Raw genomic sequence first — 27,561 nt, 5'->3', positions numbered from 1 at the left:
ATGAATTAATTCATATTCCTTAAAATGTAAGAAAATTTAGTCAGTTTGAAACTAGGCATCGCCCATTAATATTCCAAGTTTACATTCTGAAACATTAAAAAAAACACTAATATAGTCTGCTGTGTCTATCTTCAAATGCTGCACTTGCAAAACAAAATAGATGATTAACTGTTAGAAGACAAAGTACTAAATATGGAACATTTAACCACTGTCTACCACACAGTTACTATCAACATGTTAATTCTATTCTCCACTATCAGAAAATCTTGATTTAGTTAATTAAAGAAGTCTACTTTGCCCAAAGAATTTTTAAAAACCCAGAAGCTAATGGCTTTTCTGAAGAAATAAGTGGTACATAGTTTAACCTTACTTTTTGAGGGTAGAAGTGATGTCATTTCTAAACAATGGAATGCTTTTCTGCATTAAGTTGAAGTCCCTACTTTATGTCATTTTAGAAAAGATTTAAGAAGATATAAGCTGGGACAAAGATGGTTTTAAAATAAGCACTTTTTGAGAAAGCTTTTCTAAACCCAATTTATAGTTTTTATCTTTCAGACTCTCTTCACGCACCTAGTAGTTTGACTAATTAAACCAGATTTATTCTTGAAGCAAACAATAAAAAAAAAAACAAAGATAACTTCTTCCCTACAAATTATTCTTTTTTTATTTGCTCAATTTATTTTTATTTACTTTGAATTTACACACACATAAAAATCAAAAATTTTAAAAATGTGGGCAAATTCTTCACAATTTGTTACAGTAGCAAAACTAGTTTGTTCAGAGCCCACTAAGAATTTCCTTTAAAGGAGACAGTTCTAAAAGCCAAGTAAACAATGCATTTGTTGAGTAAAGAGTTTCCCATGTTAAAATTTCTGTAGCTCCAATGTGTATTGACCTGCTGTTACTAAGGCACAAATTCCAAAACCTTTCATATGGGCAGATATTGTAATAAGACTCTTGGGGAAAAATACCAATGTATAAAATATTCTATGGTTCGATTTAACTGTTTCACAGCTTTTTACATTAAAAGAATCAGAATTTCAAAGTCTTTTTTTGTTCTAATTTTAAGTGTATATTTTATGGCTATTAAGTTAAGCTATTAACAAGAATTACCATATAGTTAAAATGATATGTGATACTTACACAGGGCACCTACCAAAGTACCTAATAGTTAAGTAAAAAAACCATAATATTAATATATCTAGTAGTTTTACTTCAAAATGTACAGATAATTTCTACTTTTCAACCAAGTTCCTGATTTCTCCTTAGGTTTTAACCCAATAGGGTTATATCGACTAATGCTAAAATATAAATCCTTAGCTGTTGCAATGGGAAAGCAGACAAGCAACACATTTTACTGTTAATGGGAGTTATATTTTAAATTTCCCATATGTGGTGCCAAAAATTTACTTTAGGGGAAACACCTATGACTGGACCTCAATAGTGATTTCCATTTTAAACATATTTTCCAGAATGGTAGCATGAGTCTAGCAATGTTTTAAGGAGGATGATGTGCTCTCAGACATTTACACTATGCTTTTTAATACGTTTTTTGACCTGTGATGTAATTAATTTTTGTAACACATTATTTTAATGGTACACTAATTAACCTTGAATTAGAATGAATTCTGACAATGACTTTCTGTAGAAGTGCTGAAGATATCTACATTAAGACCACCTAATGATTGTTTTTATGCAGTATTAAGAAGCTCAAAACAAGAGCAAGATTAAACATACTTGTAAACAAGCAAAAATAAAATGAATTAGGCTTTGGAATCTTTGGTTTTAAAATGCTTTGTACTTAAATGAACAAAGACCAGCACAACCAGGTGTTCAAATGTGATTTTTCTTTACTTCAACTTATAAAGTTCCTCTAAACATGCTCTAATTTAAGAATATCAATTCAAGTAATAACCAGTAATTTGCAAAGATTCTATCCTCATAAACATTCAGGACAATATCAGGAAGTAAACACCGTCTTTCTTCTCTGTTAACCATACACATACCTTGACCAATATAATGCAATTATTAAATTATTTTAGATACAGGATTTCATAATCTCTCCTCTAAAAGAAAAACCATGAATTAGGTACACATTAAAGCTATAGTTTCTTAAAGACTATCCAAATTCATAAAGTAGTTCACTCTTTTTTTATGTAATTGCTTTATTTTCTATGAATGATAAATCTCCTACAAATTACCAAGTTAAATGTATTTTTACTGCTATCACAAAAGCTGACAATTCCTTGTTTGTTTCTAGTTTAACAACTCTCCTGATAAAATATTCTACAAGTATTTAGGAGATTAGGGGGGAAAGCCATTATTAAAAGGAATCTTTGGCCACAAGGAGACTAAGAAGCACTATTTGGAGAGCTCTAAATAAATTCTGGAATTCAAATACAGTAAAACACAGGGGGGTATAAAAGAGTTCTCATCTGTTAACCAAGAGTGCAAATACTGTCCTACCTCAGACAGATGAATGACTCTTAAGTGCTTTGAAAGTGCAGGGTGGCAGCTAACCTATTAAGTGGTATTACTTTCATACCTTCTGAAAAGTAAAGAACAGGTCTTAATATTTTAAATGCTTCTTTGATATCCTTAGTTACTTGTCTTTATACCTGTAGAATTTTTTTAAACTAGATTTTCTCCTGATACCATACATTAAATGAAAAGAGAATGCATTATAAAATAAGTCTTGATGTTCTTATGGTATTCTGAGAATAGATACAAAATGTACACCACAGGTACAGTGGACAAAAACATGGCAAATTTGGTATATTTAAATTTGTGAGAATTGTCATCTTGCCATTCTGTGCAAAGGACATACTTCAAACAGATTGACTTGAATTTCTCTCTGCAAAAAAACTGGGTTTAAAGTGACAACTGTGGTGGAGACTGACTTCAGCTACTGATAACCTTTCATGTCTCTGTCTCCTCTATCCCATCTGTATCTTCTACCCTCTGCTGCTGCTTCTGTAGCAGCTGGCTACAGGGACAATTCCTTCACTTGCAAGCACCAGACACTACACAATGCCTCGTTACTTATACCTCCCTCTCAATAGTGAATCAACGATGTTGTCTCAAAAATTTAAAGACAAGATTAGGACCAGGAGGCAGTTCAAGGTGTCAAGATGCACTCTGCATGGAAGCCAGTGGCTCCCTGTAGGATAACTTATTTACCACCATTAAAAACAATACCACTTACCAATATGTGTGAGACATATTTAAATCAGCAACTTTTTTTTATCTCTTTTACTGGCTAAGATCTAAGGTAAACAGAAGTGGTGTTGCTGAGTTATCAGGGAATTGAGAAGCATTTTAAATTTACTACTTTAAAAATAAATAAATAAATTTACTACTTAAAAAAAAAATCTCTTCACAAGGAGTTACTAAGCCATAATGCTAGTGACTTAACAAATGAAGAAAGAAGCAAGGGAGATATTACTTTATCCTGTATAAAATAAGTAATAATAAGTTGCCATGAAAATAGCCCAGGTGTCCATCACAAAACAATGGCTCATAATACATTCATATGATGGAATATTACTCAGCAATATAAAAAAAGAAAGAATTGATTTACACAACAAAATGAACGAATCTCAAAAACATTATGCTAAATGGAAGAAAACTTACACAGAAAGTACATATTATGATTCCATTTACATAAAGTTGTAGAACACACAAAACCAATCTATAGAAGAAAAATTATCAGAACAATGGTTATCTTTGTGGAATTAGAAGAATGAATCACCTGGGAAGGGGCATGATGGAGCTGTCTGGGGTGATAGTAATGTTCTATATCTTTCACTTACATAGGTATATTAATTGAATGTGCAGTTAAGATTTGTGCATTTCACTGTATGTAAATGCGATCTTAAAAAAACCCCTCCCCCCCAAAAAAAGCCCAAACTGGGGATCCCTGGGTGGCTTAGCAGGTTTAGCGCCTGCCTTCAGTACAGGGCATGATCCTGGAGCCTCGGGACTCGAATCCCACATTGGGCTCTCTGCATGGAGCCTGCTTCTCCCCCTGCTTCTCCCTTTGCCTGTGTCTCTGCCTCTCTCTCTCTCTCTGTGTCTCTCATGAATAAATAAATAAAATCTTAAAAAAAAAAGCCCAAACTAATACTGAATTCTAGTTAATAATATGATGCTGAAGCATTTAGAAGGAAATGTGTGGTCTTCAAAATACTCTGAAATGCATCAAAAATAAGATAGATCGGTGGATGGACAGAAGGATGAATAGATATTGATAAAGCACAGTAAAATATTAGTGGTAGAAGTCAGGTAGTAGGGATGTTCACTATAAAATTCTTTCAACTTTGCTGTATGCTTAAAATTTTTCATAGTAAAGTGCTGGGAAAAAATCAAACAAAAATATGTACACTCACATTCATAGCAACATTATTCATAATAGCCAAAGTATGAAAGCAACTCAAGTATCCAAAGACACATATCTGGATAAACAACATGTGGTATACACATACAATGCAGTATTATGTAGTTTCAAAAAGGAAGAAAATTCTGACATATGCAATAACACAGATGAACCTAAAGATGTTATGCTAAGTGGGAAAATCCCAGAAAGGATAAAAACGTGTGATTCCATTAATATGAGTGATGTAAAGTAAATGTAAAGTAGTTACATTTATGGAGATAGAAAGTAGAAAGGTAATTGTTGGGAGGTGGGGATAGGGGAAGGAATGGGGAGTTAAGTGCTTAATGAGTACAGACTTCTGGTTGTGGAAGATGAAAAAATTCTGTAGATGGATGGTGGTGATAGTTACACAACAATGTGAATATATTTAGTGCCACATAACTATACATTTCAAAATGGTTAAAATGGTAAATTTTATGTTATGTATATTTCACCACAATAAAAAGTTAATAAAAAGTAAGTTGCCACAGCTCATTTAACCTACTTTTACTATTATCTGATTTTGTATTAAATCCAAGCTTCTGATTAAAGTTAGGGTGCTTTTGAAATGGTGCTGCCTGAATTAATGCAAATGAGAATAATGTGACAGTTTAGAATGCATTTCTCCATTATTAACGTGAATAAGTTCCTTCAAATTACTATTTTAATCAAATACACAATCAAAATAACATATACTCATATGTAGAAAATTATTTAAGGACATATATTTCTTTTTCTAAAATCTTAAATAAAAGCATAAATTTAGTATCAATACACTGATTCTGCTTCTTAAACCTTTTGTTAGGTTAACACTATCACTTTCACCAGATTTTGGAGCAGTTTCTCAAGGCAAAGCATGCAAATTATACTCGGACATGAGCCACAAATTTAAAACAAAGCAAGAAGGTAAAGGGATGAAGAGAAAGGTAATTTCCTTCAAAGCATTTGAAAGAATCAACAAACATATGGAGAATGGTATAGTAAGTATAACTACAAAACTTGTTTTTTTTTTTATAAAACTTTTCTCTATTATGAGAAATACAATATCCTAATTATGGTATCAGCTGGAGAAACACAACATAATTTTCTTCAATTAGAAATACATGCCTTACTATATTTATAGTAATTACAACTTGAATAAATAAAAGATATATACCAGGAGCTATACTTATTGATAGTAAAATAACTTCATTATGAAATATGAATTTAAGAGCATTTTATATATATATTCATGTGCTATGATAGTTACAGATCCAAATATATACATTTCCAGCAATAAATGATTGTGTTTATTTCAATATGTGGAAATGCAAGCATATCATTTATTACTATAAATTATATTTCTATGACTATGACTTATTTTATGACTATAATTAAATTTCTTTATATGCTCACAGCAAATTTTAAGCTCAATAAATGTAATTTTTAGTCATCTAAGGGCAAGGCTGAAATTGTGCTGGACTTGCTGGATGAACATTTTAAATAAAGTCATATACCATCCCAAAGTATCCTAGGCAATCAGCAATGAAATCTCTCAAGCTCAAATCAGATAGACAGACACAAAGAACTGGATGTCCTTTCAGAACTTTAATTGTCACCCAACTTATTATAGTGGGAAATATCTTTTTTTTTTTTATAAAGGGGTTAAAACTATTTAGCTAGCAATTTAATTATGACATTTCATACTCTTAGTCAATCAGCAAGGCTTACCAAGTTGTTGTTTTATTTGCTAGAGCTTTAAAAGTCATGAAGCAATACTATTTATTTTATTTAGGATGTTAAGTTTGATTCTAATTTTAAGCTCTCATTTCCCTCATGTACTTAAATTAATTCATACAAATCCCTGATTAATAATAAAAGGCTTGCCATCAGTATTCAAGGCCCAGCCTGAGATGTCATGGCTGAGAGGGCAGAAATCTGCTTGGAGTAATGAGAGAACCCAACTGAATTCTTGGCGTCTCAGTCTATGAATGTGTAAGCACTTCATCTGTTCACGGAAACACAATGTTCTGGCAGGCTGGGGGTAAAGGTAGCTGCATGGGTAACAAACTGGAAGACATGGGAAGCCATACTACGTCAAAGTAACTGAATGACAGAAGCACATTTTACAAGTTTCCTTTATCTTTGCAAAAAAATTGTTTTAGTGTAAGCTATTGTGTTCTAGACATTTTATTCCAATCACTGCTGTCCAATGATCTTTGCAAAGGTCATGTGTAGATTTGCCTTCTAGTACTATTTTATAAAAGAAATTGTTGCAAATCAGAGCATACTCCTAGTAGGGCCAACTTGAAACTGTAATCCTTCTTAAATCCGGTGGAAAAAAGAATACTCTCTCAGACCTGCACTTCCACTTAGCAGTTACATGTATTTGAGTAAGTGATATGTAGATCTCTGAATTAGTTCCTGTCTGTAAAATGAGGCATCTACCTCACAAGGTTGTTCGCAAGAGTTAAAGTACTCCATAAACTAAAATATATACCATATAAAGTATTACCATCTGAAAGACAGGAAATTCTAATAGGGAACATCTAGTACATGCACAATACATTCCAGGGAAAAAGTGACCTTGAAAAGTTAAGTGGACTTTCAGTTTGCAATTCCATATATAAGGAGCTTGGAAGTAGCCACTTCATCCTAACAACAAGCAAAATGCTGAACAGACTGAAAAATCAACTATTCTTGTTGGATCCATAAGAGAGGGGAGGGCACAGGAGCACCTGGGTGGCTCAGTTAAGTGCCTGCCTTTGACTCAGGTCGTGATCCTGGGGTCCTGGGTTTCAGACCCACATCAGGCTCCCCACTAGAGTGGGTGGGGAGCCTCCTTCTCCCTCTGCCCCTCTCCCCGCTCCTGCTCGCTCTCTCTCAAGCATGCACTCTCTCTCTCTCTCTCAAAAATAAATAAATAAACAAACAAACAAATAAATAAATAATAAATAAAATATAAAATAAAATAAAATAAAATAAAATAAAATCTCTGAAAAAAAAAAAAAAGAGAGGGGAGGACACAGGGCAAACCACTGCCCCCAAGACTAGAGAGACAGACAAGTGAACTCAACTTTCTAAAGCAGAGCTTCAGGGCAGCCTGGGTGGCTCAGTGGTTTAGCACTGCCTTCAGTCCAGGGCGTGATCCTGGAGCCCCGGGATCAAGTCCCGCGTCGGGCTCCCTGCATGGAGCCTGCTTCTCCCTCTGCCTGTGTCTCTGCTTCTCTCTCTCTCTCTCTCTCTCTCTGTGTGTGTGTGTATGTCTCTCTCATAATAAATAAATAAAATCTTTATAAAAAAAATAAAAATAAAGCAGAGCTTCACAAGTGAAAACCACTCCAGGAACTGCCAGGCACAAAAACCTGACTACAACTGACAAATTGATGAAGGTTCAGTGTGGACAACTCTGAAGAGTTAAAAACTCCAGGGGAATCGACTCATGCTAGGGAGGCTACACAACATTATGAGATTTATCTCCAGGAGTTTGACCAGGTTCCCAAAGTAACTAGCAGAGAAAAATCTCCTCTTGCTTCTGGAGCAGGAAATAAACCCTTCTGAAATATATCAGAGCACTCTGCTCTTGACAAGGCCTGCCTTTGGGGAAAACTAGTTAAACCAGTGCCTAACCTGCTGGAATATTATCAGAGCCAACTGACCTGGGGTAAGGGAATTACCCAACTCCAGTCCACTCTAGTCATCCTGTTCCACTTTAAGTAGGGAGGAAAAAAGACAGAAAGACTTGTGAGATTCAGACAAGAAGCACAGACTCGCTAAAAAGACAATCCCAAGGCTACAGAGCTCTTCCAGTCTTCCACACCTCACCACCACATCACTAAAAGACGATTTATAGCAGTTTCTTTTATCCAATATATGATGTTTAGCTGTTAGTAAAAATTATAAGGCATACCAAAGGACAAAAAACACAATTTGAAGAGACAAAGCAATTATCAGAACCAAATATGGCAAGGATATTAGAACTATCAGGCCAAAAATTTATAACAGCTATGATTAATATGCTAAAGGCTCTAATAGATAAAATCAGCACTATGCTAGAACAGATGAACAATGTAAACAAAGACACAGAAACCCTAAGGAAGGGATCCCTGGGTGGCTCAGCGGTTTAGCGCCTGCCTTTGGCCCAGGGCACGATCCTGGAGACCCGGGATCGAATCCCATGTCAGGCTCCCGGTGCATGGAGCCTGCTTCTCCCTCTGCCTATGTCTCTGCCTCTCTCTCTCTCTCTGTGTGACTATCATAAATAAATAAAAATTAAAACAAAAATTTAAAAAGAAAAAAGAAGCCCTAAGGAAAAACAAAAGAGAAATTCTAGAGGTAAAAAAAAAAAAAAATAACAAAAATAAAGAATGTTTTGATGGGCTTATTAAGTGGCCTGGATATGACTAGAGAAGAATCTTTAAGCTAGATAGAATCCGTGGAAACTGAAAATCAAAAAGAACAAGGCTTGAAAAAAAAATGGAATAGAGTATCCAAGAACTATGGGAAAACTACAAAAGGTGTGATATATGCATCATGGGGACACCAGAAGCAGAAAAACAGAAGAAGGTACAAAAGAAGTACATGAAACAATGACTGGATTTCTCCAAATTAATGCTAGTCACCAAGCCACTGATCCAGGAAGCTCAGAGAACAATAAGCAAGATAAATATCCCCCAAAACCCAAAAAACTACATCTAGGCATATCATTTTGAAATTATTTAAAAAATCAAAAACAAAGAAAAATCTTGAAAGAATAGAGAGAAAGAAACACCTTACTTATAGAGAAACAAAGATACAAATTACATCTGACTTCTCAGAAACCATGCAAGAGGGGCACATGGGTGGTTGCTCCAGTCAGTTAAGCACCCAACTCTTGATATCAGCTCAGGTCATGATCTGTGGGTGGTGGGATCAAGCCCCATGTCAGGCTTCATGCCCTCAGCATAGAGTGTTTGACATTCTCTCTTTCCCTCTATCCCTCCTCTGCACTTGCACTCTAAATAAATAAAATCTCTTTTTTTAAGATTTTATTTATTTATTCATGAGATGCAGAAACACAGGCAGAAGAAGCAGGCTCCTTGTGGGGAGCCCAATGTGGGACTCGATCCTGGGACTCCAGGATCACACCCTGAATCAAAGGCAGAAGCTCAACCACTGAGCCATCCAGGTGTCCCCAAATAAATAAGATCTTAAAAAAAAAGAAAAGAAAAAAGAAACCATGCAAGCAAGAGAGTGGAGTGAAATAGTGTTGAAAAAAACTCCACCAACCTAGAATTATGTATCCTGAGAAATTCTCCTTCAAAAATGAAGGACAAATACAGACTTTCTCAGACAAACAAAAACTGAGGGGATTTGCTGCCAGAGGACCTTGCAAATAATGTTAAAAGACGTTGTTTAGAGAGAAGGAAAATAATACAGGTTCTACATGAAGAAAAGAAGAAAAGAGAAGAAGGAATAAATAAGGGCAAAAATAACCTTTTGTTTTTCTTATTTTTCATTATCCAACAGATAACAATTGTTCAAAATAACAGGAACACTGTGCTCAATTATGTACGCCTATATATCTATCATATATATACATATAGAGGTGTGTGTGTCTATATATGTTTATGTATGTGTATATATAAGTGAAATGAGTGACAGCAATGATACAAAGGATTAGAGGGAAAAATTAAGATTATTTTATTACTATAAGATATACTATTCATGAAATGGTATCATGTTATTTGATAATAGACTTGGATTAGTTGTAAATGTATATTGCAAACACTAGGGCAACCACTAAAAAAAGTTAAAAAAAAAAAATAAAAGAGGCCTGATATGCTAAGAAAGGATAGAAAACGGAATCATTAAATCCTCAGTTAAAACCAAAAAAAGTTGAAAAAGAGAAGACAAAAATAGGAAGAATAAGTGTAACCAAGAGAAAACAGTAACAAAAATGACAGATACTCATCCAACTATATTAATAATTACTTTGAATATCAATGGTCTAAACACACCAGTTAAAAGATAGATTTTTCTCAGTGGATCAAAAACATGACCCCACTATATACTGTGTCTATAAGAAACTCCTTTTAAATATAATGACACATATAGAGTAAAAGTAAATGTTTGGGGAAAAATATACCATGCTAATAAAAAGATAATAAAAAAGACCAATGGTTGGAGTAGAGCGGAGAGTATAAATTAGCAGAGCATACAGGATTTTAAAGGCAGTGACAATACTCTGTATAATATAAAATGATGGATAGATGTCATTATACATTTGTCCAAACCCACACCAAGAGTCAACCCTAAGGTAAACTACAGATTTGGGTGATAATGATATATCAATGTAGGTTCATCCTTGGTAACAAATAGACCATTCTGGGGATCCCTGGGTGGCTCAATGGTTTAGCACCTGCCTTTGGCCCAGGGCATAATTCTGGAGTCCCAGGATCAAGTCCCATGTCGGGCTCCCTGCATGGAGCCTGCTTCTCTCTCTGTCTATGTCTCTGCCTCTCTCTCTGTGTCTCTCATGAATAAATAAATAACATCTTTAAAAAAATATATACCATTTTGGTGAGTGATGTTAATAATGGAGTCGGCTATACACATGCAGGGAGCAGGGGATATATGGGAAGTCTCTGTACCTTCCTCTCCATTTTATTGTAAACCTAAAACTTCTCTAAGAAATTAAGTTAAAAAAAAGTGTTGGGGTACAATTTTTTTTTAAGTTGGTTGGGTGTCTGACTCAGTTTGGATCAGGATCTCAGGGTTGTGCAATCGAGACAATGTTGGGCTCCCAGTGGGGAGTCTGCTTGTCCCTCTCCCTTTCCCACGCACCCCCCCTCCACCCTGCACACACATGTGCACTCTCCTTCTCTAAAATAAATAGATGAGGGACACCTGAGTGGCTCAGCAGTTGATCCCGCAGTCCTGGGATCGAGTCCCACATCAGGCTCCCTGCATAGAGCCTGTTCCTCCCTCTGCCTACATCTCTGCCTCTCTCTGTGTCTCTCATGAATAAATAAATAAAATTTAAAAATAAATAAATAATTAGATGAGTGAAATCTTTAAAAAAAAAGTTGTCATCTTCATTCATTTCATTATATTATCATTTTTTATTCATATTATTCATTAAAAACAATCAAGAAAGCTAAAATTTATTGAGTGCTTGTTATGTGTGTGCCAGTTATTGTTTAACTTTATATGTATTGGGATCCCTGGGTGGCGCAGCGGTTTAGCGCCTGCCTTTGGCCCAGGGCACGATCCTGGAGACCCGGGATCGAATCACACGTCGGGCTCCCGGTGCATGGAGCCTGCTTCTCCCTCTGCCTATGTCTCTGCCTCTCTCTCTCTCTCTCTCTCTCTCTCTCGACCCGGGATCGAATCACACGTCGGGCTCCCGGTGCATGGAGCCTGCTTCTCCCTCTGCCTATGTCTCTGCCTCTCTCTCTCTCTCTCTCTCTCTCTGTGTGACTATCATAAATAAATTTTAAAAGTTTAAAAAAAAACTTTATATTTACTGATTTAGTCCTCAAAAACAATGATTACACAGGTACTATGATAACCTCCATTTTATACATTAGGAAACTGAGACACAGAATAAGCTTAAGAAAGTCATATAGCTAGAAAGTGACAGTACTAAGATTTGAATCCAGGTGTCTAGCTCACCACAATTATAATACACTACTTTTTTTCTAATGACTTACTTATGTCAGAGAGCGAGAGAGAGCGAGAGAGAGAGAGAGAGAGAGTGTGCGCAAGCAGGAGGAGCACAGAGAGGGAGAGACAGAATCTCAAGCAGCCTCTGCGTTGAGCGCAGAGTGCATTGAGTGACTGGGGCTGGATCTCATGACCCCGAGATCAGACCTGAGCTGAAACCATGGATCAGACACTCAACCAAGTGCACCACTCAGGTACCCGTAAGATATAATGCTTCTACTTATTCATTCATTTAATCATTCATTAGTTCATCAAATATTTATTGAGCATATATGACAAAAACTCTGATAGAAACATTTTCAACACAGAAGGTCTTAAAACCAGCTTTCTCAGGAAGCTGCTAGAGGAAATGCTCCAACAAAACTGGGAAACAAATAAAAAAGGAAGCTACTGGAGGAGATACTTCATCTAAACAGGAAGTAAACAATAAAAGATAAAGACCTGGGATCCAGAAAACAGAAGACTCTAGGAGAGAAGGGAAGGGAATTCCCAAGATAGTGGTAAAGCATAATCCCAGGATGACATCTACACAGCACCAGCTGAGATTAGAGAAGAAAGGAGAGCTCCAGAAGGTATATCACTAAAACAATACGGGATTGATTACCTGATATGTGTGACCACACAGGGAAGACCTCTGTTGGGCAATTTGAGGGAAGAATTAATGATAGAAACATAGAAAATATAACATAAAAACAAAAAAAGGGCAACAATTATCAGCCTTTAGAAAAAAATAATGTACCATGGTATGGAGATTATATCATTCATAATTATATAATTATTCATTTCCTTCCCACTCTTGCATTGGTTCCCTGTAATCAGAAGAGGTTTCCTACCATCCAGACTTGGGAATTTGGCCCTGTGACTTGTTTTGCCAAAGGAATGTGAGTACATGTGACACATGCTACATCCAGGCAAAAGCTTTAAATGTATTTGTGGGGCTTGATTCTGTCTGCCTTTAGTTCTGCCCCAGACAGTATCTATCTACTGAGGATGGATCTCAGAATGAGAATGAGAAGACACATGAAATTAAGATGAACTGAGCCCAAACAAGGTTAGCAAACACAGCAGAGCTATGACTGATCCAAAACCCTTTTGAAATATGAGCAAGAAATAAATGTAGTTGTTAGCTACTGAAATGTGGCTAACAGCAAACACTGACTAGTACACACAGTTATCACCTATAGCTCAGCAATGAACATGATTTAATTTACATAAAAATAATATAATTACTTTATACCTATACTATAATTAATAATAAAATAATAATATTTTAACATTGATTCTGTAGAGATTCAATCAGAAAGCTGAAACTAAATGTTGTGATATAATTGTTAGGAGGGTGGGGAGAGGTGAGGGGAATATGAATAAAACAGGTAAATCCTAAATCCTAATACAGCAGAAAAGAAGACCAATAATGTCCAAAGTTGAAAATCAATAAATATATGTATGTTATTTAGAAATATGCAGATAAATTGCAAAAGAAATAACTAAAGGAATTGTAAGTTTTTGCTTCAAAGGAGCTAGAATCAAGGTGAGAAGGGTATAGATAAGGGAATAGTTTTTGTTAAAAGTCTTATGTAAAAGACTGATTTTCTCTGAACTACCTACATGTATTAATTTTATAAAAACTTTAACTCATAAGTACAAAAATTAAAAAAAAAAACAATAAAATCAAGGGAAGCAGTCCGACCTGATTTACTGAAAAAAAAAAAATATATATATATATTTATATTCTATTCCTGAAAGGCAAAAAAACACCCTAGTTGGATCAAAAGACCTGTTTTCGTTATTTTATAATCTGGCTTCTACTTTTCTCTAGCTGCATCTTTCTTAGCTCTGTTTGTTTCATTACTTAGGGGAGAACAAACACTATTACTGGTCCCCCTTTACTACAGAATTATAGTCTGTCAGATGTCATTAACAATATATTACAGGAAAGAGACTGCGTAACAGATAACATTAAGGACTAACTTGTATAAAGAGCTGTCAATTTGTACATTGATTATTTATCTACTCCATCTATGATCACTGCCTGTCTTCTTCCTAACAATCACCACCTTTTGGTCATTTCGATCATCTTTCACTGCATTACCAAAGAATGAGTAAAATGATTAAAACTGAATTAGTAAATTTTGCTCCCTATTTAACAACTATAATTCAGGGACAGTTTAAGCTCAATATGTGAACAGTTTTATTCACAAGACAAATAAATTAACAAGTAATATATTTTACAAAATAATTTATAGAATCCCTTAAAGTAGCAGGCCCACATTTAAATGAATAGATTTACCAGGGTATCCAGGTAGCTCAGTGGTTAAGCAGCTGACTCTCAATTTCAGCTCAGATCATGATCTCAGGGTTGTGAGATCGAGCCCCGCATGGGGCTCCAAACTTGGTGTGGAGCCTGCTTGAGATTCTCTCCCTTTGCCCCTCCCACCCCCTCCACCTCTCTCTTCCTCTCCAAAAAAAAAAAAAGAAGAAGAAGAAGAAGAAGAAAAAAGAGGAAGGAGGAAGGAGAAGAAGGAGGAGGAAGGAGAAGGAAGAAGGAGAAGGAAGGAGAAGGAAGAAGGAGAAGGAAGGAGAAGAAAGAAGGAGAAGGAAGGAGAAGAAGGAAGGAGAAGAAAGAAGGAGAAGAAAGAAGGAGAAGGAAGGAGAAGAAAGGGAAGAAAGAAGAAGAAAGAAGAAGAAGAAGAAAGAAGAAAGAAGAAAGAAGAAAGAAGGAAGAAGAAGAAGAAGAAGAAGAAGAAGAAGAAGAAGAAGAAGAATCTACCAAAATTCTGGCACAAAGTTTTTCAGAAATATATTTACTAAGCAAAGGATGATATACCTGTTTAAAGTATAATGACAGAAGGCACTAGAACTATTTATAAATATTTTTATTTTACCTATAGATCTTACTTATGAGGTTCACAGTCTCTTCCTTTATTGTGAAGAAACAGAAGTTATTTGACTGCAGCTAAGTGTCCCCTGGTAACTTATACAACATCAGTGGATGGATACATATGCAGAAAGTATCTTAAATGGGTAACGCCATCTCATATAAATATTCTGACACAATCTTAACCATACTCTACTTTGAGTTGTCCTTCATACGCCATTTTGAAAAAAAGCATTAGGGCAGAACACCAAAGCATAAGAAAATAATCAATAGGGCATATTTTTCATACCTCTTCATCTTTCATATTCACATCCACATTTTTTGATCTGATGACTTTGGTTACATGATCAATGTTGTTTTCCCTGCAGTAGTCAAATATGTTTTTGTCTTCTTCCCTAATTAGAGTAAAAATAAAAAGTGTCTTACTAGGTAATACATAAAAGTTACATATTTTTAACACAACCTATTTACTGCTGACAAACATCAATGAAATTTGTTTTCATAAAGAATTTTACATGAATAATATATTTTCCATAAGACATTATATATCTGATATCTAAAGACTAAAGTTCTTAACAACTGTAAGAGTTTCCCTCTTACAGTTCCATCTGCTTCATCTGCTTTAACAAATTCCTCTAGTACACCGATACAATACTTTGAGTAGATTTTCTCAGCGCTCTTCCCCTCCGCAGTTCCTTTTATGTACTGACAGGCACAGATTTCCTGACTCAGAATTTTCAATAGTAGCACTACAGTAACGAGGTTATTTGCTATTGTCTATACAGAGGTCTCAAAAGATCAGGACACAGCTTACTACTTGTCTTACAGAATAACGGAATAATAGGATTGCTACACAAGTTAAAAAACATGTGTGTATTATATATATATATAATGTTATATTACACACACATAATACATATATAAATATACACACATATAGACATACATACATACACATATACCCTAATGTAATTTTCTTGAAAGACAGGAAGCAATTTCCTTAAAGGAAAGATAGAGCATACAAACAAAATTCAGAAATCTTTCCATGAGATATTAGAAACAAAGACTAGGAACAAAATTTGGGAAGCATACTATACCCAGCACTATTCTAAGTATATTGGTGGACTAAATTCATTCTTCAAGAAAAAAAGAAACAGGTAAGGAGAGATTATATGGCCTGCCAAATGGCATCACATTTATCAAAGGTAGAACAAGAGCAAGAACTCACTCAGATCAACCGATTTTGTATATAGTACATTTTTCTATCATATCAAGCTACATTTTGACTAGTCAGCTAGTCTATTCTAGAATCTAATGCAGAAGTTCTTAACATGAGATCTATGAGTTTTCTACAATAGTATACAGAATTCTGTAAGTGTGTGTGCATTTTTCTGAGTGTGTTGTGTGTGGGGCGGGTATGGGAAAATTCAGTGAAGAGTCTCAAAAAAAAAAATCAGTAATTCCCAAAAGGATCAGTAATTTGGAATATTATCAATGAAAGTGTTCTATATGTGAGCTACGTTTTCTGGACAAGCATAAAAGAATGCAATCTGAGTTCCAAAAATTATTACTAGTATGTTTTATAACTTGCAGGGCCATAGCTTCCATTCATCAGAAATGGAAGCAATTGGCCTTAAGAGTCCTTCTATCTTAAGAGCCAATTTAAACACCTTATACCCTATAAAAAGCTATTTCCTCTCAGAGGTAATTAACTTAAAACACCCTACTTTGGCATTAACCAGCTAAGCTTCCTTACACATGTGATGTATTTAATTGCACATCTACTACATGCAAGGCACTGAACAATCTGTTGGTGACATAAGGATAAACAAGAAACTTTATGTTCAATACATGTACAGTACAGTTGGGATGAGAAAATCTATATATGATTAACATAAGCTAAAGACAGATCTTTAAAAAGGCCTATAAGAGTACAGAGTGCAGCTGGAGAAAATGAGGTAGAATTCCAGGAAGAGATGTTTTAAAGGAGTATGTTTGAAAACATTCAGGAGAAAATGTTTTTCCAGATTACTTACTCTGAAAGAAAACAGAGAAGTCTGAGGCCAAAACCCCAGAATGGAGAAATAAGACTTTTTAAAAAAATTTTTATTTATTTATGATAGTCACACACAGAGAGAGAGAGAGGCAGAGACACAGGCAGAGGGAGAAGCAGGCTCCATGCACCGGGAGCCTGACGTGGGATTTGTCCCGGGTCTCCAGGATCGGGCCCTGGGCCAAAGGCAGGCGCTAAACCGCTGCACCACCCAGGGATCCCGAGAAATATGACTTTTAAAATTAAGGCTGTATATAATACCACTTTAGCTATACTTAACTATTGCAAAAAACCCTACTGTTTTTGTGAAAGTGTATTAAGAATTCTGATTTGAAGGGCACCTGGATGGCTCAGTCAGTTAAATGTCTGCCTTTGGCTTAGGTCAGGATCCCCAGGTCCTGGGATCAAGCCCCATGTTGGACTCTCTACTCAGCAGGGAGCCTGCTTCTCCATCTCCCCCTTGCTTATGCTCTCTGTTGCTATCTCTGCCTCTGTCTCCATCTCTCTCTCTCTCAGAAAAATAAATAAATAAGGTCCTAAAAAAAAAAAGAAAGAATTCGGATTTGGGAATAATAGGGACCTATTATTTTTGTCCAATACGGTAAGAGAGGCCCATCTAATTCCTCTTAGGAATAGGCCCATCTAAGAGGTAGCAACTTTAAGTGCAAGAAAGGATTGTATCATTTCAAATCTTAACCAAAAAACACCCTACTCCCCAATTGTTTTGAACTTGAAAACAATGGAGAGTTGGTGGTGGGACACAGAAAGGTATATAAGGAGGATTCCTGGGATGTAGGTTACCCATAGCCAGTAATACATAAGGGTTACCCATAGATGGAGGACCTCAATCTATGAGGTCTTTCTTCCTGAATCCCAAATGTGTATGTATACTTGGGCCTTAAGCAGTAAAAGTGTAAATACAGCACAAACTTATTTAAAATTTTATTTAATCTACTCTATATTTTCAATATTTATTATGCATCACTTACATAAATTATTTTGTTTTGGTATATGAATGTTTTGGAAGGCAGGGGAATTTTTTTCATCTGAATACCAGCTCATCATCTGTTGTTTATCACCACTAAATACATCAGGCACATAGAGGACTTATAAAATCCTTATGGGCCAAATATACAATGTAAATTAAATATCAAAAAGAAATTCAGTAAAAACACCACAAATGTGCCACAAAGCTAAGTGACTAAGACAAAAAAAGGAAAATTAAGTGATAATCCTGGGCTTAGTTGCTAATAGTTATCCCCACTCCAAGTCTGACTGTATTACTTGCCAGCAACCAAGCTGTCTTTATACAATGTCACCACCTAGTGTCCAGAATGGAGAAACATCTGGAGTAACAGCTTTCCACATCTCTTTTCTTGCCTCCAAGATTATGTAGTTTACAAATCTAATTCTCTTTTCCCGACTACATTTCCCTTTTAATACAGTACTCTGTAAGCAATCTTTCCCTCTATGACATACTTAAATAAAACATGTGCAAATGAATTCAACCATTACCAAACACAACAGAGCCTAAACAATGTTAATGCTCTCGGCACATCTTCTCACTATTTCTTCCTTTCTTTTATGATTCTTAGCCAGTTATCTTTCTCCCTCTCTTTGTGAACTTGAGTGATAAAATTACCATATCTGTTATCTGTGGGTAAACATAAGTTATGACCAAGATTATCACCTTCAAGAATATCCCACATTATCCCTAGCAAAAGACAGAAAGGCCTCTCTCTCTCTCTACTCCAAATTTTCTGAAATTGACAGAAAACACGATTGTATATCTGAAGTAAAGAAACTCACTAGTTTTCTTTGAAATTCTTTTGAAATATGAGGACACACCCTTATGGAAGGGAGAAATAATGTTTAAGTATGGTTGTGTTTCATCAATCACAGGAAGAATAGTTCCTTGCACACTCCTAAATATGTTATCTGTGTCACTTTCAACGAAGATTGCATTTTCCTATCAAAACAGTATTTCAAACAGGTTTCATAGCAAGCCACCTAGAGTCCATTAGCTACTATTTCACTTACCTTGTAGAATTAAACACATTTATGGAACTAGCTCAGATATCTATTTAAGAGATACATTCAATAAACATTTCAATTCAATTTATATTTTAAACAATCAGATAAAAATAGTATGCTAATAAATAGAGGATGAAAAATTCTTTATTAAATAAAGGAAAAAACCAAAGTAGAGTAAACTAATACCTATACAAATATAAACCAATGTCACCAATTCCTCAAATTAAGAAATGTGTACCTGTATGCTCTGTGGGGGTACACAAAGAATTTAAAGGGATATGCAGGTAGGAAAATTTTAAGCTAGAAAAAAAATAAAAATTTTAAGTGAATCAATTTTCAGCTCAACTTGTAAATAAAGGCATTTTTCCCTTAACTGATCTACCTGGGTGACTATCCTATCACCATGGTCCTTTTCAAATTTCCTTCTACTCTGACCACTCCTCTCCCTAGGTTATATCAGAAAGGTATATGCCTCTCTCCTTACCACGCTACCCTTTTAGGAATGATAACCAAAAGTCTTTGCTAAGACTTAGGAAATGATTATTAATTAAACCTGTTACTCTTTCGCTTAGAAATACTCCATTTAACTAATATAGTGGGAAAGGTTTAGGGGGAAAAAATCAATCCCAGGTTGATTACCCCAAGATATAAAACCTTCCTTGGTACCAAATAAAGGGACAAGTCTTGTAAAAAACTGGTGTTGGTAAACATTCTATAGCTAAGGCTAGAGGAGGAAAGAGGTGAAATGAAACAAAAAACAGACTTGATGCTGTACTCTGTGTCATTTTAATAAAAAATTATATTCATCTGCCACACTATTTTTAAAAGTCTCATTCATCTCAGTAAGACACATTTTCAACTGAATTTTATGTTTAATAATTATTTAATAATATTTATGATGTATGTCAATCAGCTGTATAGAAATAATTACAATGATAACTCAAATGGGAAAATAATGCATAAAGTCACAGAAAATTATATTTTTAAAAAGTCTAACTTACATATGTATTTTTGTTACAGAGAATTATGATAGTAAGATTACACAAAAATCATTACGTTAAAAATTGTGAGGGAGGGCAGCCCCAATGGTGCAGCGGTTTAGCGCCACCTGCAACCCGGGGTGTGATCCTGGAGACCCAGGATCGAGTCCCACATCGGGCTCCCTGCATGGAGCCTGCTTCTCCCTCTGCCTGTGTCTCTGCCTCTCTCTCTCTCTCTCTCTCTCTCTCTCTCTTTCTCTCTCTGTGTGTCTCTATGAATAAATAAATAAAATCTTTTAAAAAATAAAATAAAATAAAATAAAAATCGTGTGGGAGAAGTAGAATAAAAGGAGAAAAACAGAGAACATAAAATTTGTTAAAGATTTAGTTCATGTATTTTATTTTTTAAAGATTTATTTACTTACAGAGAGTGTGCATGCAGAAGTGTGAGTGGACGAGGGGCAGAGGGAGAAAGAAAGTCTACTCAAGTAGACTCCGTACTGGGCATGGAGCCCCATGCAGGGTTCAATCTCACAACCCTGAGATCACAACTTGAGTGGAAACCAAGAGGTGGATGCTTAACCGACTGCACATTCAGCAGCCCTTTTCTTATATTTTTAAATCAAGATCAGAATTTTATTTTTTTATTTATTTTTAAAGATTTTATTTTAGTTATTCATGAGAGACACAGAGAGGCAGAGATATAGGCAGAAAGAGAAGCAGGCTCCATGCAGGAAGCCCGATGTGGGATTCGACCCTGGGACTTCAGGATCATGCCCTGAGCCAAAGGCATATGCTCAACCACTGAGCCACCGAGGCATCATCAGAATTTTATTTTAATTAAACTTTTTATTTTGAGACATCTAAAGATTCACATGCAAATATAAGAATTCAGAGAGATCTTGCATACCGGTTTCTCTCATTGGTAGTATATTCATGTATTTTAAAAAACGGATTATCCTTAACAGTATTTAGATTCATCTAAAAGAGTGATCTATTTATTTTACAATATTATTATTTACAAAATACCAGATCTTGCATTCCCAGTTTCTCTCATTGGTAGTATATTCATGTATTTTAAAAAACGGATTATCCAAAAAAAACCGGATTATCCTTAACAGTATTTAGATTCATCTAAAAGAGTGATCTAAAAAATAAAATAAAATAAAAGAGTGATCTATTTATTTTACAATATTATTATTTACAAAATACCAGAAATTATGCCCTTTAATATACTTAAACTTTTATTTTTTTTTAAATTTTTTATTTATTTATTCATGATAGTCACAGAGAGAGAGAGAGAGAGGCAGAGACACAGACGGAGGGAGAAGCAGGCTCCATGCACCGGGAGCCTGATGTGGGATTCGATCCCGGGTCTCCAGGATCGCGCCCTGGGCCAAAGGCAGGCGCCAAACCGCTGCGCCACCCAGGGATCCCTACTTAAACTTTTAAATAAGAACTTTAGATGTTATAAAACTCAAGGGAACTGGCTATAGTGTACGGTGTTGGGAAATAGATACCAGATATAGATCCAAAGAGCTACTTGATTCAGGCACTAACCTTAGCATCTAAATCAAACAAAAAAAACCTGAAAAGGCAAATATCCTCAAGTAGGAGGTATGATTAGTAATGAACTATAGTGGGAGGAAAAGTCAGTGGGGCCAATTATGGACTTTGACCAAAAGAAACAATTTGAGGCAAAAAAAAAAAAAAAAGCATTCTGAGGTATCTTTCTGCTGGGAGACAGTTTGTTCAAGAGGCCTCATTAGGACCTTGGCTAAAGCAACTCTCAAAAAAAATGGTTTACCTTCTATTTACATATTCATAAATAGTCATCTATTTGTCTGTCTGGGTTCTTTACTACTCAAACTGAGGGTACCAAGGTACCTAAGCAGTTTGGATCACTACAAAGATACAGACTTTCGTAAATAAATAAGCCTTTTTGTTTACACCTCAGTTTCAGATGAATTTCATTATTGCTATTCTGTCTCTGAGAGTGTGTGTCTTTTTCTAGATCTTTGAGATTAAAGAATGAATATAAATTCACTGGAAAGACACTGTGAAGTTCCTTAGGAGCCAGTCTTTCTAGAATGAAAGCCTGCTTGCTGTCTTACAAAATTCAGGAGAACTGTTACTGAATACTACTTCTTTGTAAGAATTAAGTTCTGGGCAGCCTGGGTGGCTCAGCAGTTTAGTGCCGCCTTCAGCCCAGGGCATGATCCTGGAGACCCGGGATCGAGTCCCATGTCGGGCTCCCTGCATGGAGCCTGCTTCTCCCTCTCTCTCTGTTTCTCTCATGAATGAATAAATAAAATTAAAAAAAAAAAAGAATTTAAGTTCCTATTTATTTGATGAGTGTATGGTCAGAAGTTGTCAATGGCATGGGGGAGCTCCTGGGTGGAGCAGTCAATAAGTGTCCAACTTGGTTTTGGCTCAGGTCATGATGTCGGGCTCATGAGATTGAGCCCTGCGTCAGGCTCAACATGGAATATGTTTAAGATCCTCTCCTTCTTCTGCCTCTCCTTCTCAAACTCTCTCTCTCTCAAATAAATCAATAAATCTTAGGGGAGAAAAAGTCAATCTGAAAGATAAAGACTTCCTATTCTGTCCCAATACAATGTTAAAAAATAAGATGTCATTTTACTAATCTTGTTTTGACTAGATTACCAACATTCTATCACTGTATAACAAATACAAAGCCCAAAGTCTAAGGCTGATTCTTTTTTATACAATCTTTTGTATATTTAATGTATATATATAATCTTTATTTTATATATATCTATATATAACTTTTGATATGACTATCAATACTTTAGAAGCTGAGATAAAATGTCTACATAGAAATTAAGATACTCTGTATCTTAAAAAAAGCATGTTTTAACTTACAAATATAAAAAAAATTATACAAACATATTTTAATTTTGGTTACAGTTGCTCCATTCCTGAACAGAAAAAACCTGTTCTTACTCAAAGGTTTTTAGCAAAGCTGGTGTAAGGCTTATCTGGGAGAAGCAAATAGGTAATATCAGCTCCTAACTCAAGAATTTAATAGAGCTATCATACTTATTAGCATTTCAAAAATCCCTACTTTTGATTAATATCTAGTGAAAATTTTGAATATTAAATTTCACCTTGTAAAACACTGTTTTCGAGTCTCAATCTTACAAAGACCATAAATGAGAATCTATACTGTGATCATCCAGATAAAATCTTATAAAGAATGCCTCTTTTCTGAAATACCTTGGTCACATGCTCTTGAGGAAGCAAATATGCTAGGGCAATGACTATGCTCAAGAAGCCCAGCATTCAGATCAAGGCACTTAAGAAAGCGTTTTTTTGTTGTTGTTTGTAAGTGCTATTCTTAAAATAATGCCTGAAATCCTAAATGGCAAAAGAACATTTAGAAATTGTTCATTAAGTTACTATATGTCCTTGATTCTAAGATACAATTTTTTTCATATTTTAACATTTTAACATTAACATATTAACATAATATTTTATAATATATTATAAAATACATTATAAAATATAAAATATATTATAAAATATAAAATATATTATAGAATATAAAAATAAAATATATTATAAATATATATAAAATATAATATATTTATAATATATTAACATAATATTTTAACATTTCTGACAAATCTTATAATCTGTATAAGATTAGTGGCATTTTTTAATGGTATTTAAATAATGGTATTCTAAAACCAGTAGTGGGCAGCCTGGGTGGCTCAGCGGTTTAGTGCCGCCGTCAGCCCAGGGCCTGATCCTGGAGAGCCAGGATCGAGTCCCATGTCAGGCTCCCTGCATGAAGCCTGCTTCTCCCTCTGCCTGTGTCTCTGCCTCTCTCTCTCTCTGTCTCTCATGAATAAATAAGATAAAATCTTTAAAAATAAATAAAACCAGTAGTGTTTTAGAGTAAAGTAGGTTCAAAATACACAGTGCCAAATGGACAGATGAATGACTGAGGAATTTATATAAATTGAATCATAATCCTCCCACTCAGAGCGCTAACTACATTTTAACTGGTTTCAGATAGTTATAGTACATAACCAGTTAGTCTTCCCCCTTCCTGTTAAGTAGTAATGGCAATGTCTTCTTCACCAAATCATACCTATTTTTGACTGGGTTACATATACAGCATACTTAATTCTAGGCCTAGAAAATTCTTAAAAGCATCAAATAAAAAGTTCTATTTATTATCTTATTTATGTTGTTAATATGCTGTTGATGTATTTTTCTCACATTTTTGCAAAGAAGCAATGACAAAGGAAAAATCGATATCCCGAGTACTTCCCGAGAAGTAGTACTCGGGATATCGATTACAATAAATTACAATAGTAATTTATAGTAATAGTAATAGTAATAGTAAATTACAATAGTAATAGTAAATTACAATAACTTGTAATTCTGGAAAAGTTATCTAGCCATGATTTACAGACACTAGTTACTAAAAATGCATTTTCCTTCTTTTAAAACCTGCTTAACTCTAAAATAGTTGATTGAAAATTTCTGATAACTTTAAATGTCTGTATGAAAAAATGTATTTCAATTCTGATCAATCCAGAAAACCAGTGGCCACATCAGAAAAATCTATAGAATCCCTTGGCTAACAGACTCTATAGAGCTGAGTTACATTCTCAAACATTAAGGTAAGTCTAAAATCAATAAAGTCAATTAATCCTAAAGAGCATCATCATTAGTATACTGATATATGAAAGGCTATAGTCTCTAATTTTATCAGTAAAGCACATTTTAAAAAACATCAAATGGGAAAGGGATTTAAAAGTTTAAATGGAAGATATTTGCTTTGTTCATATAATAACAACTATCACAATTACTTTCACTAACTGCGGAACACAAGGATTCCTCAACCATCTCAGGAGCAGCATAGCATAGCAACAGCAGAGTACTAACCATGTGACCTTGGGCAAGTAACCTCACCCCTCTGAGTCTCAGTTTCCTCACCTGCAAAATAGGTATATTAATAGCTACATCTCATAGGATCATTCTGTAGTTTAATTGAAATAATATATACTAACACATGTAGTAGGGTAACTAGCATATTATTAGTGGTCAATAAATGTTAGCTGGTATTATTGCCTTAAAATTTCAACATATGTTAAAAAAATTCAACATATGTTGTACACTGGGTCATTTCTCATATGCTATTATATAACACTATCAATCAATTCATCTAACAACTATTAATTAGACCTTTAAGGAAATTAAAATAAGCCAATGTGGGTGGAACAATAATGGGGGAGGGGAAACTGGCATTAGATAAAATGATGAAGGGCCCTATACGATATGTTAAGGAATTTTAGATTTTATCCTAAGTGCTATAAGAAACCATTAAAGGGCTAAGCCGGAGAGTGATAGGATGATACGAGTTATAAATCCGGGGCGGGGGGGGGGGGACAGCAAAGGAAAAAAGAATCCATTCTGTGGTGTCCTGGCCAAGAGACAGTGATTGTTTAAGAGTAGCAACAGTATTGTCAAAGGCAAGATAGTGGTGATAATGAAAAGATGAACTTAGGTTATTTTGGAATATAAGAAAACAGAATTTCTAATTTATAAAGAGGCTTGCCTGTAGTATTAAGAGAACAGCTGATAATAATTAGAAGAGAATCAAGATGACTATTTTACAATGCTGAGTCTTTGCTAATACTTTTAAAATGTTTCTTTAAATTTATGTCTGTAAAGCATTTTAACAGAAGAAAACATTTGTTTAAATTATACATAATATATACCACCATTTATTATAATGGATACAGTAAATCCATAATTATGCATCTTTATACATGCACACACACATCTAAAAACTTTGTAAATGAGTCTCAGTGTCTAGCATTTCGCAGGTACTATATAACAATAAGGATAAGATTAGAGGGGCAGACAGAAAAGAGACAACAAAGCAAGATAAATAAAGAGGGGGAAGAAAAAAGAATAAGAAAAGGAGAGAGGAGAAGATGATGGTTTTAGTTGAGGAATGACCTCTTGTTCAGAAAGGACTGCTGATCTACAAACAGGTGGATCTGCCCATATGCTTGGTTGGCATCATGACACTGAGCACACAGGAGCTAAATACAGCACAGGAGAAAAGGGTGAATATGAGAGCCAGGAGACTCTTACAACAGTTACTGTTTATGGCAAGACCTGCTTGTCCCAGGGGACCCATTTTCACATAATCTATAATTATCTCTTCGCTTTAATCGCCTTGTCATTCCTAAGGCTCTCCTGGGCACTGGAAGAGGAAAAGCTCATTAACTAAACCTTTTCTCCTCTCTCCAGCCACCCATGGCTTTTAATTGCTTGGTGTGTTATTATCTAGGAGTGCAACTGGGATCATTTTCATAAGAAAGGGAGGTAGAGAGGAGGAAGGGAGCCATGAGTCCCTGAGGTATGCACCACAGAAAAACCTTTGCTTTCTCAATTATTTATGCCAGCTGAGGTTTTACAGGCTGAATAAATCCATAACTCAAGTTCATTCTGAGCAGTCAGATTCTCAAGGGGGAGTTGCCCACTTGCCTATACACACTTGTGTAGTCCTCAAAGAATAACCAGAATGTAACAAGACATATGTCATCCAATTTATCACCTATCACCAGTGTTAACACAATGTTGATCATGGGCAACATGGCGAAATAGGGAAGGATTTCACTACTACCAGCCAAACAGATGTAGGGAAGAAGGATAATCTTTTTGATGCTAAGGACAGCAGTATCAATGGAACAGTAATATCCCAGAAACTTAAGACAATTGAAACAAAAAAATCCAAATATTCAAATTTTAAAATACATATATGTATAACACATACTCTTGAAATTTTGTAGTCTTACATGGATTTGTTCAAACACATTGCTATCTAACAATATGAAGCTTTGAATAAGTAACTGAATGGAATTTCATATCATCTGATTTTATAAATCATTTAAAAATATAACAACATATGTTGTAGCTTTTCCAATTATACATCTTTCAGGAAAATTTTTAGAGTACAATTTATGACTAAGTAACAGGCTTTAACTTTCATTCCAGTTCATATTTTTACCAAAAATGCAAAATTAAAGCATAATCACTTTCAATGTAGTTTATTATACTTCTATTATTCTACTTTATAACAGTACTAAAGAGCAGCCAATCAAAATAAATTTCTAAAATATTTTCAAAATCCAATGTCATTTAAAAATTTTTAACTTTATAAGTCAATGATGAAAGCATCTCTTTAAAATTCTACAGGCTTTTGTGTCTGACCACAGCAGTGACCTCTGGTATTTTCTGCCAAAACAGTTCATTTGTCTCACAGAACAACTAATCAATTCCAGAGCCCATCAATCATCTTAGTTGTATACTGGTCTGGTCTTGCTTAGAGAAGGTCCAGATGGCTGGCTGTCTAAGTGGGATTAATAAAATTCTGATAGATTACATAGCATCAAACTACAAAATATAACAGGGAAGACCAAATCTTACTGCAAGGTAGAATGGACACTGTATATGCTTCGTTTAT

General features: G+C 34.9%; 1 protein-coding gene across 3 annotated transcripts in view; it reads right to left on the bottom strand.

Annotated features, from left to right (window-relative positions):
- The window catches only part of ACBD6 (acyl-CoA binding domain containing 6), a 214,402-nt gene that overhangs the window by 102,400 nt on the left and 84,441 nt on the right, over positions 1-27,561 (bottom strand). For all 3 annotated transcript variants that reach the window (XM_041756213.1, XM_041756193.1, XM_041756202.1), the window contains exon 5: positions 15,268-15,373. In XM_041756213.1, the coding sequence (XP_041612147.1) occupies positions 15,268-15,373 (106 nt within the window). The remainder of the gene's footprint in view (positions 1-15,267; positions 15,374-27,561) is intronic.

Source organism: Vulpes lagopus, chromosome 1 (assembly GCF_018345385.1).
Source record: "Vulpes lagopus strain Blue_001 chromosome 1, ASM1834538v1, whole genome shotgun sequence".
Classification (NCBI taxonomy): Eukaryota; Metazoa; Chordata; class Mammalia; order Carnivora; family Canidae; genus Vulpes; species Vulpes lagopus.
Note: the sequence above shows the minus strand (reverse complement) of the source record. Positions and strands in the feature narration are given on the sequence as shown.